Source organism: Melopsittacus undulatus, chromosome 1, assembly GCF_012275295.1.
Source record: "Melopsittacus undulatus isolate bMelUnd1 chromosome 1, bMelUnd1.mat.Z, whole genome shotgun sequence".
NCBI lineage: Eukaryota > Metazoa > Chordata > Aves > Psittaciformes > Psittaculidae > Melopsittacus > Melopsittacus undulatus.
Window position 1 is genome coordinate 49,125,572 of NC_047527.1, and position 16,299 is coordinate 49,141,870.

The 16,299-nt window shown below is 40.6% G+C and overlaps 1 protein-coding gene across 1 annotated transcript in view; it reads right to left on the reverse strand.

Moving 5' to 3' along the window:
- Positions 1–16,299, reverse strand: part of COLEC12 (collectin subfamily member 12) — a 100,507-nt gene that overhangs the window by 6,857 nt on the left and 77,351 nt on the right. Inside the window, exons 3-7 of the mRNA XM_034060757.1 lie at positions 13,587–13,709; positions 6,701–6,799; positions 3,107–4,153; positions 1,247–1,735; positions 465–601 (exon numbers count right to left, since the gene is read on the reverse strand). Coding sequence (XP_033916648.1) covers positions 465–601; positions 1,247–1,735; positions 3,107–4,153; positions 6,701–6,799; positions 13,587–13,709 — 1,895 coding nt within the window. The remainder of the gene's footprint in view (positions 1–464; positions 602–1,246; positions 1,736–3,106; positions 4,154–6,700; positions 6,800–13,586; positions 13,710–16,299) is intronic.

Here is a 16,299-nt window from a genome sequence, read left to right on the forward strand (position 1 = left end):
AAGTCACAGGCAATGTCTTACAGATACAAACTGAAGAAAAAAACCCCAGAAGTAAGCAGTGGTATCTTGACAGCCCCACTCCTATGTAGCCACCAAGTAATTATGTTGAACAATTGTAAAAGTATAGCTACACTTACAGTTAGATTAAAATATTTTTGGTCACAGTAGTTTTAGGCTGCATGTAACACATCAGACAATTTAAAACTCACCACTGCAACAAACACATTTTGGATAATACGCAAAGCATAATGGACTACATCTTCAAGGGTTCAAAACACCGCCCTTCTGCATGGAGAAGCTGCTGAGCAGGCAGAGGGTGAACAAAATGGTAACTGGAGTCAATCACTGTGTATGCTTCACCATATGAATTCACAATGCTTTCAGCTTCCCATTTGCCTTGTAGCTTCCACATGCTAAATAACATCAAACTCTCTCCTTGGAAAGCAGAAAGAGAAGGTTATTACCTGCTCCTCTTTGTTGTTTATGATAACCAAGCGTGATGCCCTCTCTTCACAGAATGACTTTGCCTCTTCAAAGATTTCTCTTTCAATTGAAAAGTAGTAGCACTTTTCAGTATAGTTCTTCCAATGAGGAGAACAACCTGTGATATGAATTTTTTGTGTTAAATTAGTTACTCAAGGGGCTGGTGGTAACTTTCTGCACAGGGACAATAGTAAGTGGAGGATCCCACACCCATCTACAGTATGCTAAGACCTGAAGCACTTTAGGAATTTACTCAGAATCACAGAATAAACTAGGTTGGAAAATACCTTTAAGATCATAAAGTCCAAACTTTACCCCAGGACTGCCAAGTCCATCATGAATCCATGTAACTAAAGGCCTCACCTACACAGCTTTTGAACACTTCTAGGGATGGTGATTCCACCACTTCCCTGGGAAGCCAGTTCCAATGCCTGATTACCTTCTCTGTGAATAATTTTTCCAGTCTCAGTTACTAGGATCCTGATTTTGTGCAATCAAGGCTAAGCTGTGTGGTCAAGGGGATTATTTATTACTCATAGTATTGCTGCTTTTTCTTTAGCTGTAAACATTAACTTTCAGGTCATCAGAAGGACAAGCAACAAGTGAAGCAACATGTCTACTTAACAAGGCTCTTTGTGATAAATCCCAGACATTCAGTCTAAGGAAGCAGAGGTTATTTGAACTAGAAACTAAGTGGTGAGCACCCTCTACTATGTATATTTGTATCTCAGTAAAGGACGCATGCAACGTGTTGATAGCTTACCATTAGCCTCGGGCACTGACGTAGGTTCACTCTGTAGAGCCATTGGCATCCCTGGACCTGGTGGCCCTGGTGGCCCAGGTGGGCCCTTTGGACCAGGCAGTCCAGGGACTCCAGGTAGCCCAGGTAGTCCTCGAGGTCCTGGTACCCCTGGTTCTCCCACAGTTCCTTGCAGCCCTTGAAATCCTGGTGGACCTTGTGGCCCAGGTGGACCATCTTTGCCTTGTGGACCTGGTGGTCCTGGGTCTCCACTTGGTCCAGGTGGACCCGTCTTGCCCGGAGAGCCTCTCTGACCTTTGGAGCCAGGTGATCCTCTAGAACCTTTTCCTCCTTTTTCTCCTGGTGGCCCGGTTGGCCCAGGTGGGCCCTTCTCACCTGCAGGTCCTGGTGGTCCAGGCTCTCCTTTCTCTCCTTTTTGTCCTTTTAGGCCAGTGGGGCCAAGAGGACCTGGAGGGCCTCTGTCACCTTTAGGTCCCCTTGGACCAGGAGGGCCTGAAACAACGTAAGCATGCAAAATGGGGATATGGACAGAACAAAAAGCCCACAAGGGGTCCTCATTTAATGTGTCTCAGACCAGCAACACCAGATATTCAGAACTGTGAAAACTGTGTTAACAGGTACTTTGAGTAATGCTTGTACATCTGCTTCTTGGGTGCTATACAGCATTGATCTTTCCTCAGCCTCTATAAAATAAAAATAATCTGAAGCACCTTGTCCTGTGAACCGAACAATGACACCATGCCCTAGGTGACCAGCTGAGGCACCAGTCCCTGCAAGGCACACTCTGCCCTGCGTGTTGATGCTCCCATTCCTTCACTCTGTTACTTCCTTCTAGCCCCACCTCCCCTCTCTTAGACTATAAGACTCTTTCTCTTGCATTGACCTTGTTCACTGCTTTGTTAGTAATGGGTTGTCAAAAAGGGACAAAATGATGAATAGCAAGTAATAGGCCAACTGTGGGAGTACCCGAAGTACTAGTTGCTAACTGGTCAGCTATAACAGGAAAGAGAATGATACACACACTAGGAAATGGCAACACTGTGACATTAAAAACCAAAATAATTTGGGATTCTGATAATGGATGAGCAAATGCCTTGCCAATATTCTTCCCCACGCCAACCTATGTATTTTTAAACCCTCCAGAGATAAATTCCTAAACTGCAGTGATTTATCCCTGGTTGAAATCAGAGAGGTTATGGTTACAGACATGAAATCTTGGCTCTAATTCAGCCTTAGTTTATTTGGAGCAATGGATTTATATTTGTGATTAGACTTTTAGGCTTGACTGGTTCACATCAGGTTGGAAATATGAGTGTTCTTTTCATCTGGGATAATACTTGGCTGGGAGAAGCCTCCTAAACTTGATGCTATTTATTTCTGGAGAAAATAAAATATCCCAGGATTAAAAAGCTAAGCAAAGTAGGATGTTTTCTGGCAGACTAACAACTGGCTGAAAGTGAAATAGCAACATGTTTTTCAGTAAGGGCGGACCTTGCTGGGAATAGTCCAATGTATATTTTTTAGCCATTTCCTTCTTAGCAGGCATTGGTTTTTTGAGGTTCCACACCTTCACTCGCTTATTTTAGAAACTAAATCAAAACCAGATCCAGTCAGTCAGTCGGAATAAATTTTGCTAAGTCAGAACCTTCTTTCATAACATCCCCATTGTAGCTATGTAAAGAAGGCATAGGAAAATTAATAAGGAAAATTTAAGCAACATTTACATTCACAAAGTTTAGGATTAGATAATGGAAAACACCAGAACTCTGTACCAGCATACACTATCTTCCACAGAACTAAACAAGTAATACAAGCAGGAATTTGGCATAGACTATTAGAGGCATCATTAGGGAAGCTACATACCTTGTAGGATAGTGAAGTTCTTAATGAGCTGGCCGTGTTTGGAATCTACCAGCTTCATTTCTTCCATGATCACTGACAAATTGGCAACTTCAACATCTAACCTTGACCTCATTAAATCCTGTTGCACCTTGAGAGATGCAGAGTCTAAGCGAATATTGGCTAGTGTGCTGTTCAGAAAAATCAGCTCATCTGAATGTTTACTTATGGTGTCTGTACAAGTTGTCCTGACCTCATTGAGATTGCTAGTCAGTGTTCGTAGATGATGAGCAGTGTAGCTGATGTTGCTAATGATATTGACTATATCAGTTTCGAAGACCTGGAACCTCTCTTCTAGCTGGTTAAATTTGGCAGAAGTTCTGTTTTCATATTCTTTATGTTGTTCCTGGAGATCCTTTAGATTTTGTTCACTGGCTTGGGCAATTGTGGTGATATTCTCCATTTGCCCGCTGAAGGAGCTGAGCTGATTGTTCATGTCTTCAAGTGTATCGTTGTTAGCTTTAGCCAATGCTGAATTGTTGGCAGCCAAAGTCTGCAAATTTTGTACTTTCTCCTTAAGACCATCGGTGTCCTTCCGGGCTTGAAGGACAACCTGCTGCAGATTTTGAAAGTCATTCTTGATTCTTAGAATAGCCAAGCTTGTATCTTCCATTGACTTCTGCAGGACACTGATAAGATTTCTCTGCTGCATTTGTGTCAGGTTCAAGTTGTTCAGGTTCATGATGGCCACATTATGAGAATGCACTTGGTTTTGCAAGTTTGTTTGAATATTACTTGTGTCTTGTTGAAGATTGTTGATATAGCCAGTATATGCCTGAAGAGTCTTATTAACACTGATGATCATGATAGAGTTACTATCTAAGGCACTTCTCATTTGACTCTGTCTATCATCTAATACATTTCCAGACTCTTGCAGCTTCTCCAGTGTATCTTTGTTTCTGGTAGTTTTCTCTGCAATGTCATGAAGCTGCTGACGAAGAGCCAGAATGTCAGATCTGAAGCTAGACAGTTCAGTGTTAGTGTCCATGGCTTTTTGCCCAGCTTGATCATCTGTTGTACATGAGAGAAAAAAAAAAAAAGAAAACCTTTAGGATGAGTTTTTAAAAACACAGTATAGGAAAGTACAGTGTATTTTCAGTACAGTCAGGTTGTCAAAATGTTTTGTCAATAGACAGAATGTTGTATTTATCCAGAAAAGAGAAACCACTAAGGAAAGTTCTGTCACTAGCAGAGCTATAATCAAACAGCAATCAATGAAGGCCTTGTGGTTTTTTGAGGAGAACAAAATGGTGATTCTAGCACCATATATGGGAAAAACTACCACTGATGAGTAAATGCAGTCAAGTAGTGCTATATTCTGAATGAAAACTGAATGGCAAACAGAATTCAAAATATTAGGGAGGTATCAGTAAGTGTATGTTTTGAAGCCACAGCTGGATTTTGCTGAAAGCTCCTAAGTAAATTTTAGCTGCTCATATTTTACTCTTTTTTTCCTGGCAGGTGGAATATCTTCATTGTGATTTAGTACCTATAGTTCCATTTTTTTAAAATCTTGGGTTTAGTTTTAAAAAAGTTCTAATACTTCTTTTAAAACAATCTGTGTTAGAGACAAAAGCTTTGCCAGCAGGCTACTCCAGATATGACAGGATATAATGTATTTCTGGTTTTCTCTCTAGTATATTGCTATTGCTTTTAATGACATCTGTTTTGTTGTTATTGTTTCCTTATATTCTGAGCTTCAGGAAGGCAAAACCTTTAACCTTGAGGACCATCTCTGCTCTTGCTTACACTGCCCTACAGAATACTTCTGGAAGCTTGTCTGAATATGATTAAGCTTCTTTGGCTGCACAGCTCATCAGCCAGGACATGGAAAACAAGCAAATAAGCAGTCAACGCTCATTTTGAAGATTCCCTTTCTTGACCTCAACCACTTCTCTCTCATACATGCTAAGTGTAGCTATATTTATGAATTATGCACTCTGAAATCCATCATTTCATATGTGCCCAAGAGAAAGCAGGCTAGTTTTCATAAACTACAGTGAATACAGCAGTGTATGGAGCTTTCTTCTGGTGTGTTTGAATGAGTCATGATGGCAAATATCAAATGGTGGGTGGCTTGTGAGACTTCAGTCTGAAGTGTTTACAAAGTTTTTTGTGGATGGACATCTTCCCAAGCACAGTTCCTCTCCCTGCCACTTGTCTCATTCCAGGATCTTTTCAGCTCTGACTCTGTGTTTACCTCTTTGTTATAGCTCAAATTATGTTGTGCTCCTCACAAAGCTCTGACAACTGCCAGGTTCACACACAGCTAATCCCTGAAGGCCTTTCATTCACCATATGCTGTTATCGCTCTGGCCCTACAGCAGTTCTCTTACCTTTATGCCTCCCACACACATTGCTCCATGACTTTTTTAACTTCCTCCATGGGCAAGTCCATTTAAATGGGAACTGAAGGTCCTGAGCATCTCACTGGCCATCCATCCAGCAGCGTGTAAAAATGTGCGGGCATGAATGAATCAGAGGCACTCCAAGTTGTGAAAATTTAATCAGCATAACATAATAACCCAAATATAACCCAAAGGTTGCATGTGCTTGAAGGTATAACATTTACTTCTGTATATTTATCAGTAAAAGCACATGCCACTGAATTACTCCAAGTCTCAGAACTAAATGCACTATGCAAATACCTCAGAATCTAGCTATTTTTTTGAGGGGAGAAAGTTGTAAGAATTTCTGATCAAGCTGCAAACAAGTGATTTTCCCTAGAAATATACATCTCAACATGTGGTTTATGAAGCTAAACAGAATTTGTCTTCAAATAAATTGTGCATGCATTATGCGTATATTAATAATATTCATATGTAATTCTATTTATATCAGAACCAATTACTTATTTTCATACTAAAATTAATTATATAAACTATATGTCTGTACATATATAAATTGATAATAAGCAGCTATGCTTCCTTTCCAGAGAGGGAAGAAATGTGGAAATGTACACTTAGTGAGTAGAATGAGATATCCAAGATTTTTCCCATCTTCCTGCAAATTGAGAACTGCAATAGCACTTGGGAGAGCTGAATTCATAACAAACTTGTGTCCTGTGTTCCCTGAGTTGATTAAGAAATATTTTATGGAAGTAATCAACTTGCCTCACACATCAGAGTTTTGAACACCTCACTGCTTGTGCGCCCATTTTAAAATGGCCTTCAGGTTTGAATCTCAATTACTAAAACAGCATCAGGATGACTGGGTGACAGATTCCCGATTTATGTAGAATCTGTTGTGCTGTGGAACAGCTTCTGCTATGTTTTACATCTCTACCTCAGAGAAGACTCTCCTGAGGACAACCTATTTCTTTGATTTCACAGTGATTTCAGTGAGAACTGTAAATACTGAAGTATGCTTAAAACCCTATCCTAAGGAGAGCTGTGCTTAACTACTTTGAAGTGCTATCCCAAGTACTTGAGACATTGGAATAGAAGTGCTGTATCTTGTTAAGAGCCACAGATTTTTGAGGTAAATTTCCTGCTGCTACCTGCCAGGAGAACACTTCAAAGCCATAATACAAAGGGGCTTTGCTTGTGTGTGTATTACCTAATTTCTTCAGCCCACTCTCCACTTCTGTGAGCTTTTCTGTATATCTTCTGTGGGACGTTTCCAGGCCACCTGTCACATTGTCCATTTTCTCTACAACTAGAGGAAAGAGAACAGTATGTTATGGAACAAATAAAAGTAAAATTATTTTAAAAGTCTAGTAAACAATAAATCAAATAAAAAACCCCCACCTCTAACATCAAACACAAAAAGAAATCACCTTAAAATTGCTTTGCTTGCCACTACACTCTCCTGTGGCTCTGTGAAATGCTGGAAGGATGAGCTCCTATCTTCTGGTGGGACCCACCATTCTTCCAGTTCTTCAGTCTGCCTACAGTTCCCAAACATTTCTTTGCTCATGAGCCATCTCTCTCCTGAATGAGGAAATCCTTCTCTGTGGGTTTTCCTCATGAACCAAATCCTTTTAACAGTATTGCCATGCTTCAAGCACAGTGTTGTGTGCAAAGGCAGATTGATTCCTAAAGGCTCAGAAGCATGAACCAAGACTTCCTTTTAGTTTGCTATGAGCCATTTTTCCTTAAAAAGGATGGTTTTTTTCTCTCCTGTGCCTTTTAATCATTAAAAAATGCCACCTGGATAGCAAATTTTGGACTGAGATGGCAGTTTGAAGGTACAATTACCAGATATTTTGGAGATAAACTGTTAAACATCTTGACAATAGTACAGATATCACTCAAAATGGTCTTGAAACAACCCTTCCTCGTTAAGAGAGGGCCACGAGGATGATCAGGGGACTGGAGCACCTCCCATATGAAGACAGGATGAGAAAGTTGGAGCTGTTCAGCCTGGAGAAGAGAAGGCTGCATAGAGACCTCATAGCAGCCTTCCAGTATCTGAAGGGGGCCTACAGGGATGCTGGTGAGGGACTATTCATTAGGGACTGTAGTGATAGGACCAGGGGTAACAGATTGAAACTTAAACAGCAGAGGTTTAGATTAGATATAAGGAAGAAATTCTTTACTGTTAGGGTGGTGAGGTACTGGAATGGGTTGCCCAGGGAGCTCAATCTCTGGCAGTGTTCAAGGCCAGGTTGGATGAAGCCTTGGGTGATATGGTTTAGTGTGAGGTGTCCCTGCCCATGGCAGGGGGGTTGGAACTAGATGATCTTGAGGTCCTTTCAAACCCTAACTATTCTATGATTCTATGACAGTCACTCAGCAAGTGCAGATTTTTGTCTGATGTGCTCCTTATTTTGTCATGTCTGAGTCATTCTCTTGTCACTGAGGCAATCTGATTATTTGATGGGATTGATATGGAAATGGAAAAAGCAGAGCAACAAATAAAGCACCCAGCGTGACTTCCAGAGGCAAAAATGGGAAATGCTTGCAAGATCAGAGGCAGCCTCCAGCTTCCACAGCAAACCTTGTCTCATCAGCTTTTCCTTCAAGTCACAACCAGGGGCAGAAATTTCTTCTCATCATGAGATTATTTAACCCTTTTTCTACACTGGGAGCAGAATTGATCTGAGCCAACCATGGGAGAGGCTACAGCTCCCTCCTTTCCATCAGAAGAAATAAGGTGCTTCCCACGTCTTGAGATGGTGAAGCCAATTCTGTAAGCCGGTGTGGGTTAGGGGGTAACTGTCTGTGAGATAATCTGCAGCTAAGAAACAGCTTCATGGAAGTTGTTGCTATGTAAAGATCAGGGTTTTTACTAGAAGTGGAAATTTAGGCAATCTTCTGCTGCTCATGAGCAGCCACAAGAATCCTAGACCTTTAAAGTGCACTCCACCAGCTGCTCCTTCTGTATTAACCTTTGTCCTTGTTTTTCTGACTCTGGGTACCACAGTTACACAGGAGGCTTTTATTGCTTCCCCCAAACCAACAGGAGAAAAAGCAGGCTGAGATTATGACTGGTGCAACTGAATTGAAGTAAATAGTGTTACAACAAAGTCTCAAGGTTTTCAGAGAGACCAGACATCCCTTGGTAGATTACCTGTCTGCTTCCTTCTGTATTGCTAACAAGTCAGTAGAACAGAGACTCCCTTGTGTGTGCAAAGGTAGAGTCAGAGCATGGCTTTCTGTATCTGAGATGACAGCAGATTGCTAAAGAGTTCCAGGCTGTAATAATGGATTTGCTTTTTCAGGGGCACCATTGCTCAATAACTTCTGCTTGGCCTACTCCAAATGTTTCTGATGGACCTGTGCCTTGACTAGCAATGTCACATTACCTATGGGTCTTGTTAAATAAGATTTAGTGTAATATTCATCTGTTTTCTGCAGTTATGCAAAACACTTGGAGTTGGAAAATGAGTATATAAATTATCAATAATGAAAGGAAAATGTAGTTTCTTCCTTTTCCTGTACAAGTAAATGCCAGTTTATATGTCAGATCTTAAGTTGGCAAAACTGAGATTTTATACTATCTTATAACAACAAGAATGTTTTCATGGTTGAATGAATTCGAACACTAGAAATTTGGGTTAAAATATTCCCCTGAAGAGTCCAAAGCAAATGAAAATAGTAGAAATCTTATCAATATGTAGTAGCCTGTATTGGCAGTTAGTTGAGATTGGATGGAATTAAAGATACAAAAGCATATGGTATTTTTCATTGATGGAAGTAAAAAGAATATACAAAACCACAACCCCACACTACGAAGACCGAAGCTGGCCTGTGGCTATGGACATTCTTTGTATGGAACACCCCAAAAATTTGTTGAAGTGGGACTTTAATCAGAAGCCTTACTGATATTATTGACAACTGGCCAGTGGGGAAGGCAGTGCCTGGGCTGTGTATGAAAGGTCACTAATGAAGGCTGTTAAAAGGTCTTTCAGACCCCAGCAGCTTGTCTCTTACAGAAAGTCACAGCTTTTAATTCTCATGTGTAACTGAATGCCAGACAGCAGCCCTGGCCTGGGAGTGTTGAAACAACACTGAACTGGAAGATGCTGGTTTAGAGGCTGCTTTCCAATACAGAAGGTATTGATTTTTATCTATTTGACACTGAACAAGTGATGACTTGTCCAGATTAACTGATCAAAGTGCAGAATTAGCTGTATCAGACAAACCATTTCCTTTATTTTAATTCTGTTTCCCCTAAGAGGACAAGTCAGTCCTGTCATGTGAAGTGTAGAGGAGAGAGGCCAGAACCAAGTTCAAGCCATCCAGCTCCAGCAGGAAAATTAGCAGAGATCTCTGCAAAGATGAACTGCAGGGTTTGCTCAAGGATTCTTGGTGATACAGGCTAAGCCAAATTTTGTCATCCCACAGACCAATGCATATATTTACTTTCTGCAGAGGCAGGATGTTAGCTTCCATCGTCAAACAAATGGTGTGCCTGGGGAACTTGATTCTGTACACATACTCCTTCTCTAAGCAAGTTGTAGCTTCTTTCTTGCTACTGCCCTGCACGAGGAAAGCATGAACTCTGGGGAAAATGAGTAGAGAGCTGTGGCCAAAGTAGGTTTTGTTGCTGTTGCTGTCATAAGAGATCATACGGACAGATGCCCAGTTATTTGGAATGCTTTCCCTTCCCTGGCAGTATCTCCCACCACCATCTCTGGATAGAACTTTCCCTGGTAGGTGGGCATGTGAAGCACTCTCAGCAGTAGAAGTCAAGTTCTCAGGAGTGCCTCGGGCTTGAAGAGCTGCTTTCCATCTTCTTCAGAAAAAGGCAAAGGTGAAACATGGCAGACCAACGTAATATCCCTTATGAGGGCCGCTATGCTGCTCCCAACAGTCTGCTGATCTCAGAGCCTTAAGCTTGCTTTTGGATATAAATTCTCATCTTGGTCAGATCTGTCCATGTTGTCATCTCACTTTATGACAAGGTCACTGTGGAAAATGTGGTACAGATCCTCCCTAAAGAAGGCAAAATTTCAAGCAGTTGCTGACCAGAACAGTGAGGACTGTGCATATGAGCCACTATTTCAGAAGCAGGGACAAAATGTGCCATCTCACCAGGATGTGCTGGCCCTGGGTAATGGCAGCAAACTCCGTCTGGGAGACACATAAAATTGGTAGGTGAAAGTCACAGTGGGCATTAGTCAAGAATTTAAGAACAGGGACTGATCAGAGAATGAGAACTATCAGATTTAAGCTGAAAGCAAGTTAACTTCCCTCACTGTAGTGAGTCACAGGGAGATCATTCACCTTCAACAGGCTAAGCTGACACTGGCTCATGCCAGAAAAAGTGTAACTTTGTATTTTGCATTTAATTTAACGCATAAAAAATTACAGATGTTTTAAACAATGTTTTAATGTGCCTTCTCAAAGCAAATTAATAGTAAACTCAACTTGTTATTCCTTCATGACCTTGATGTTTAATTCATGTTTTGGTTTCAGATTTCTCTAACCTACTATGTAATTTTTACCACCAGTTTGGAGGTTTGTTCTATGTTGACTTTGCCTCCCATTGCGTTATTATTTTGCCTGCCATATTTAATCCACTGATTAGTAGTCTTAACATTCTAAATCACAAAGGACATCTAAATACCACGTAGGAAATAGAAGTTTTAAAAGCAGTTTTGGGCTTTATAAACATAAGTGTGGGAGGCAAATTTAATGGAAATTCAGCTAAGAGACTGAAAGAATCCCTGATGCCAGCAGAATTCCTTATTTCAGTGTAATATTTCAATAAAAACGACAAGCCAAACTGATGCAGAGTGGGGAGTTCAAGAGCTCTATGAAATTTTATTTTGAGTTTTCTTCTTCCTTGAAGGCCTAATTCCTTCCCAATGATCAAAAATATTGCAGTAAGTCCTTTGAATGTGTACTGTCAGCTGGGGATTTGTCTAATTCATGTTTTGCCTGCAAATCAGCACTTAGGCACTGTGGAGACAAAGGTCTTCAGCTGCAGGTACAAAGGGTTGTACCTGACATGACCATTTGCTGCTTGGCATTGTAGAAGTAACACCCTGGAGTAAACACGACTTTTCTCCAGAGTATGCCTCTTGCCCTTGGCATTCAGGTGGAGCAGTCACCAAGTCAGTGAGTGGTGGAGCAGTGGTCACCAAGATGTCTTAATGTCTATGAGCAAGATGTGCATTATCCACCTTACTACAATCTTTTTTTTCCCATTATTTTGTGGGAAATTCTTTTGTCCTCACCCTGGATAGATGTGGCTTGGTACTGCTATGGCAGACTGGTCAGGCACCAGTGACTACTCAATACAAGAAAGAGTTTTAAAAATGAGTATAGCAAAAGTGGGTACTGCAGAGCAAAGACTAGGGAAAAGACAGTGCTAGAGGCCCCCATGGAGAAAGAAACTTAAAAACTGTGGATTGAAAGAGAAACTCCCTCTCCCAAAGAGATCTTTTGGACAGTCTCCTTACTGCTGTGGCTTCCCACACAAGAACAAATTCTTGCCAAAGCAAGATATAGAGCAAAGTTCCCTCCAACTTGATAAGTTGTTTCTGATGCCGAGTGAGATTGCAGTATTCTGGTGAGCCCCAGAACCAATAGCCTTGTATAAAACTCTCTTAAGAAAAATTCTGTTACATCCCAGGTGTTTACTGACTGGGTTACAGCCTGGAAGGATTCCATCCTCATCTGCTGTAAGCAGATATCTGCAGATTTGTATCTCTAAAAGGCCTAAGTTTGTCCTCCCCATTTCCATACAACCAAATGATCTTATCTCTAGAGATGAAGAACATCTTTTTGAATCTGGGCACTTTTTTTTCCTCAGAATTTGACTTTCAGAGACCAGTTACACATTCTTCAAGAGAATATGTGGCCAATTATATATGTACTGTATTTCTTAACATTCGATTTTAATTTGACACATTCCATCTGCTTTAACATGAAAAAGGAATACCTATATGTCTCTATCTGTCCTTCACATTCTCTTATCTCCCTGGCTGAATCATCCATCTAAACCAAGCGGTTTTAATTTTCTTCCCACTCAAAACTGTACCAAATCCTCTTAAATAATTATTTATCTCTTTCTATTCCCACAATTTCCTTTTCTTTCACTGGCGAAGGACCAGAGGTGATGTCAGCCCTGCTACGAGCGCAGCTGCTGGCGGCACAGGATGCACTGCATGCTAATCACATGAATATTTACCCAGCTTCTTGGAGAGGTTTTGAAGCTACTCTCAGAGCTATACTCAAGTAGCTTATTTAAAGCTAGCTTTGTTTTGTATGCAACATAGTGCAATGTCCCGTTATAATACAGTGATGCTATTCACTTTCTTGTTCTTACTAGAAACTCATGTCTTATTTATTTAACTTAATATAGCTGCAACTACTCCAAAACCAGGCATTTACAGCAAAACATTCATAAGAATGCCTAAGTGGCAACAGTTAATTACTGCTGAGGACATATAGGAATTTTAAGTTGCGCTTTCTAATGTGCTCTACCAATGACTTGCACAAATGACATTTTTCCATTACTGGGTTGCAGAACTACCAGGATCTTTGAAATTACTGTCAAAAGCATCTAAGCATCTTTGTTCACCAAAATAATTGTAGATAACTCAGTACATTGACACCTCCTGGTTCAATCTTTCTGCCAGATATTTCAAAGTAATATTGATTCTACACTTTGTTACTGTGATAAATATTGTATTAGTAAGACTATTCCTGGCACTCTCATTAAGGATATTTATTCTGGAAAGGTGAGGTATAGCAAAACAACTCAGTGAAATCATGGTATAGCACATGTTACAGAGTTTTGAGTCTTCCAGTTAGTACTCCTTCATGGCAAAAGAATGATCACTTTGTTCTAACTTTTTTCTTTCAAATGTCCAATCCAGTTTCCAAACTTCAAAACTGTTTGAAACTCTAAGGCTGCAGTTTTTTGTTATGTGTGTACAAAAGCCAACATTGCCAAGGTATTGATATTTAATGTGATAAATTGTCTGTCTACACACATGGAAACATGCTTGGCTGAAAGTGAAATGTAGGGTTCAATGCATACATACCTTTGTATCCCAGAATGGCTACTGTGATTGTTAACAGGGCACATAAAATATATAATAAGATGATGGAAAACTTCAGTGCCCAGTTATTTTTGCATTTGGTACATTGAGTCCCCTCCTGAATACCTGCAAAATAAGATTTAAAGAATTTTAAAACAACTCAGAGAACACATTGCTAGTTTTATCTCCCCATATCCTCGTCTCCATTTTCCAAAGAACAAGTTATTTATGTAAGCAGATGATATACAGGTGCCTGTTTCCCTAATCAGCCAGGAGAGCCTCCATGGTGGTTAAAGCATCAGCTTAGTGATACAATCACTTTGGGATATTAGCATGTGGAAGAGAAGTAGATTCTGCTGTAGTGGAAAACCTGTGGCTTTCCTGAGAGACAGGACTATTTTCCAACTGTGATAATAAGACTATGGTGAACTTTGGAAGCCAAGTATTCACTACTGTCTCCTCTGTCAGGCACATCTCAGCTGCTCTTTTTTACCATTCAGTCTCCCCACTGGGGCAATAGGAGACGGTAAATACTCTGGTAGAAGGAAAACACTGAAATAAAACAGCATTGTGAAACTCTGGTAGGAGTACCATTCCTGCTTTGCAGCCATTACCACAAACAGTTACCATGTGAACACTTTCTTTCCATAACAACAGAAACTTTTTCCTTCTTTTGGGGGGTCTGGAGGATATCCTATTTCCACAGAAAAGAAAGGGTGCTATCCTGGTAAAGCTAGTGGTCCACTTACACCAGCAGAAAAATGCTAGTGAATTTCCCCTTGTGGTAAAGTGTAAGAAGAAGGGCCTCAAGCTTACGAGAGGAAACGGGCCTTTATTATTCTGTATTTGAGCTTTCTGCAGAATGGTTTGATATCTTTTGAGTCTGTTAGGGAAGCAATATTCCTCTTTTCTCTGTGTGCTCCTCGGGAACAGTGTTGGAAGCATTCAGTCACCAAGAAATTCATCAGAAACACAAATGTGTAAAAAATGAAAACTGGACCATTATGCTGGAACTAACGGGTGGGATTTACCCCTCCTTCCAATGCGCGTTAGGCAGGCCAGGATTAATGTAGCCCTCTGTGTCTGTCAGAAAATGCATTTCTTTGATATTTTACTCTATTTGTGTACTATTAGGGGAGTCCCGCAGGAAAGCTTTAAGCTCTAATAAATTCTATGTACCAGATTACTTAACTAATCAAAACTTGCTCTGTAGGTTTTTATGAGTAACTTATATTTCCCCTGAGGCCTAACCCACAGCTGATTTTACTTTTCCCAGCTCATGACCTTCTGCAGAGTGGTTTTTTATTTTTCAATTTTAAGAGAAAAGCACAGGCCACTTCCCCTGGGTTCACAGAGGACGGGTGACCAATGTATCAAGTTAAGTTAACTGTGTTTCTGTCTCAAAGAACAGCATTTTCCAGAGACTTCTTTAAACCCAGGGTACTTGAAGGAGGGATTACTGTGTTGGGGCAACTCAGGAAGAGAATTTACGCAGTTTATTTGGCAAGGCATTCTCCTCAGTTCCTGCTACATGTATACTAGCTGTGGCTGAGACAGAAATGCGTCTGTCACAGGTCAGCCCATCTTCCACATTACATCACATATTTTTTCTAAACATTTAATCTGCGACATCATGTTCCGTTGCCATGTGATGAAAGAGATGTCATAGAGCTGGGTTCCTTGGGGTTTAGGAATAAAATAATTTGGGAACATCTGGATTGTTGTTTTTCAGGAAGAAGAACATTAGGGGAAAATGAGGCAAAGGCTTGTAAGCATACACCTCCCAAGAACAAAAACTCCAGAGGTGAAAGGCTTCTCTCCTGGCTGTGTAGGTTGGAAGGAAGGGGGCTGACAGAGACAGGCAGTTGCATAGCCCATTTATTGGTGACTTAGATTTGGAAGGCTGGTAATTCCTGAACTACAAAAGAAAAAGTGAAGTGTCCATAATTCAATAGCCAAGTTTGCTTATGGATCCTGATGTGTGGGCTGGTTTTCTTTGGTTGGTTGACAGGCTCAAGGAGTTTGCTAGTGGGGAAGCTCTGCTGGAAAAGGAACGTACAGTTTTCTAAAGGTTTGCAGCAGGTATTCAGAGACTGAAATTATTTCATAGTGGGAACTCATGGTGTCTAGAGCACCATTTCACTGCTCTTAGCTGGTACTAATGGGTTAATTGAACCCCTGTGTGCTAAATGCAAGGTTCTTCCTCCAATGGATTTAAAATTCGGATTCCAATCCTGTAAGTCTTTGAACATACCACATATCAAAACCAAGGAGAAGCTTGCGGCAAAAAGCACATCACATTCACCTTCTAAATACACAGATAACAGAAAGCTTGATCCTCCCTACTTTAATGTTGATGGAAGCAGGACCAGATCCATAACTGGGAAGACTGATAGACTGCTGAGGTACAAAGCACAGAGAAAGGCAGAAATAGAAACAAAACCTTTGACAGCAACTGCACATAGAAAAGTTTCACTTGATTACTGTCTTGTATTAAGATTACTCATTTTATGACATGACCTGCTTTCTGTCACCGTACTCTGGCTTTCTGTGTAATGAGCTGAAACTTCACTGATGTCACTGGATGTATCGCAGTTCAGCATCTAGCATCATGTATGTTTCAGTGCTTTGTAAGGATCTTGTTTCACTTGTCTCAGTCCTCTCTACCACTGGTGCAATAAAACATCACTTTGGCTTTTCAGAACTTTTACTTTCA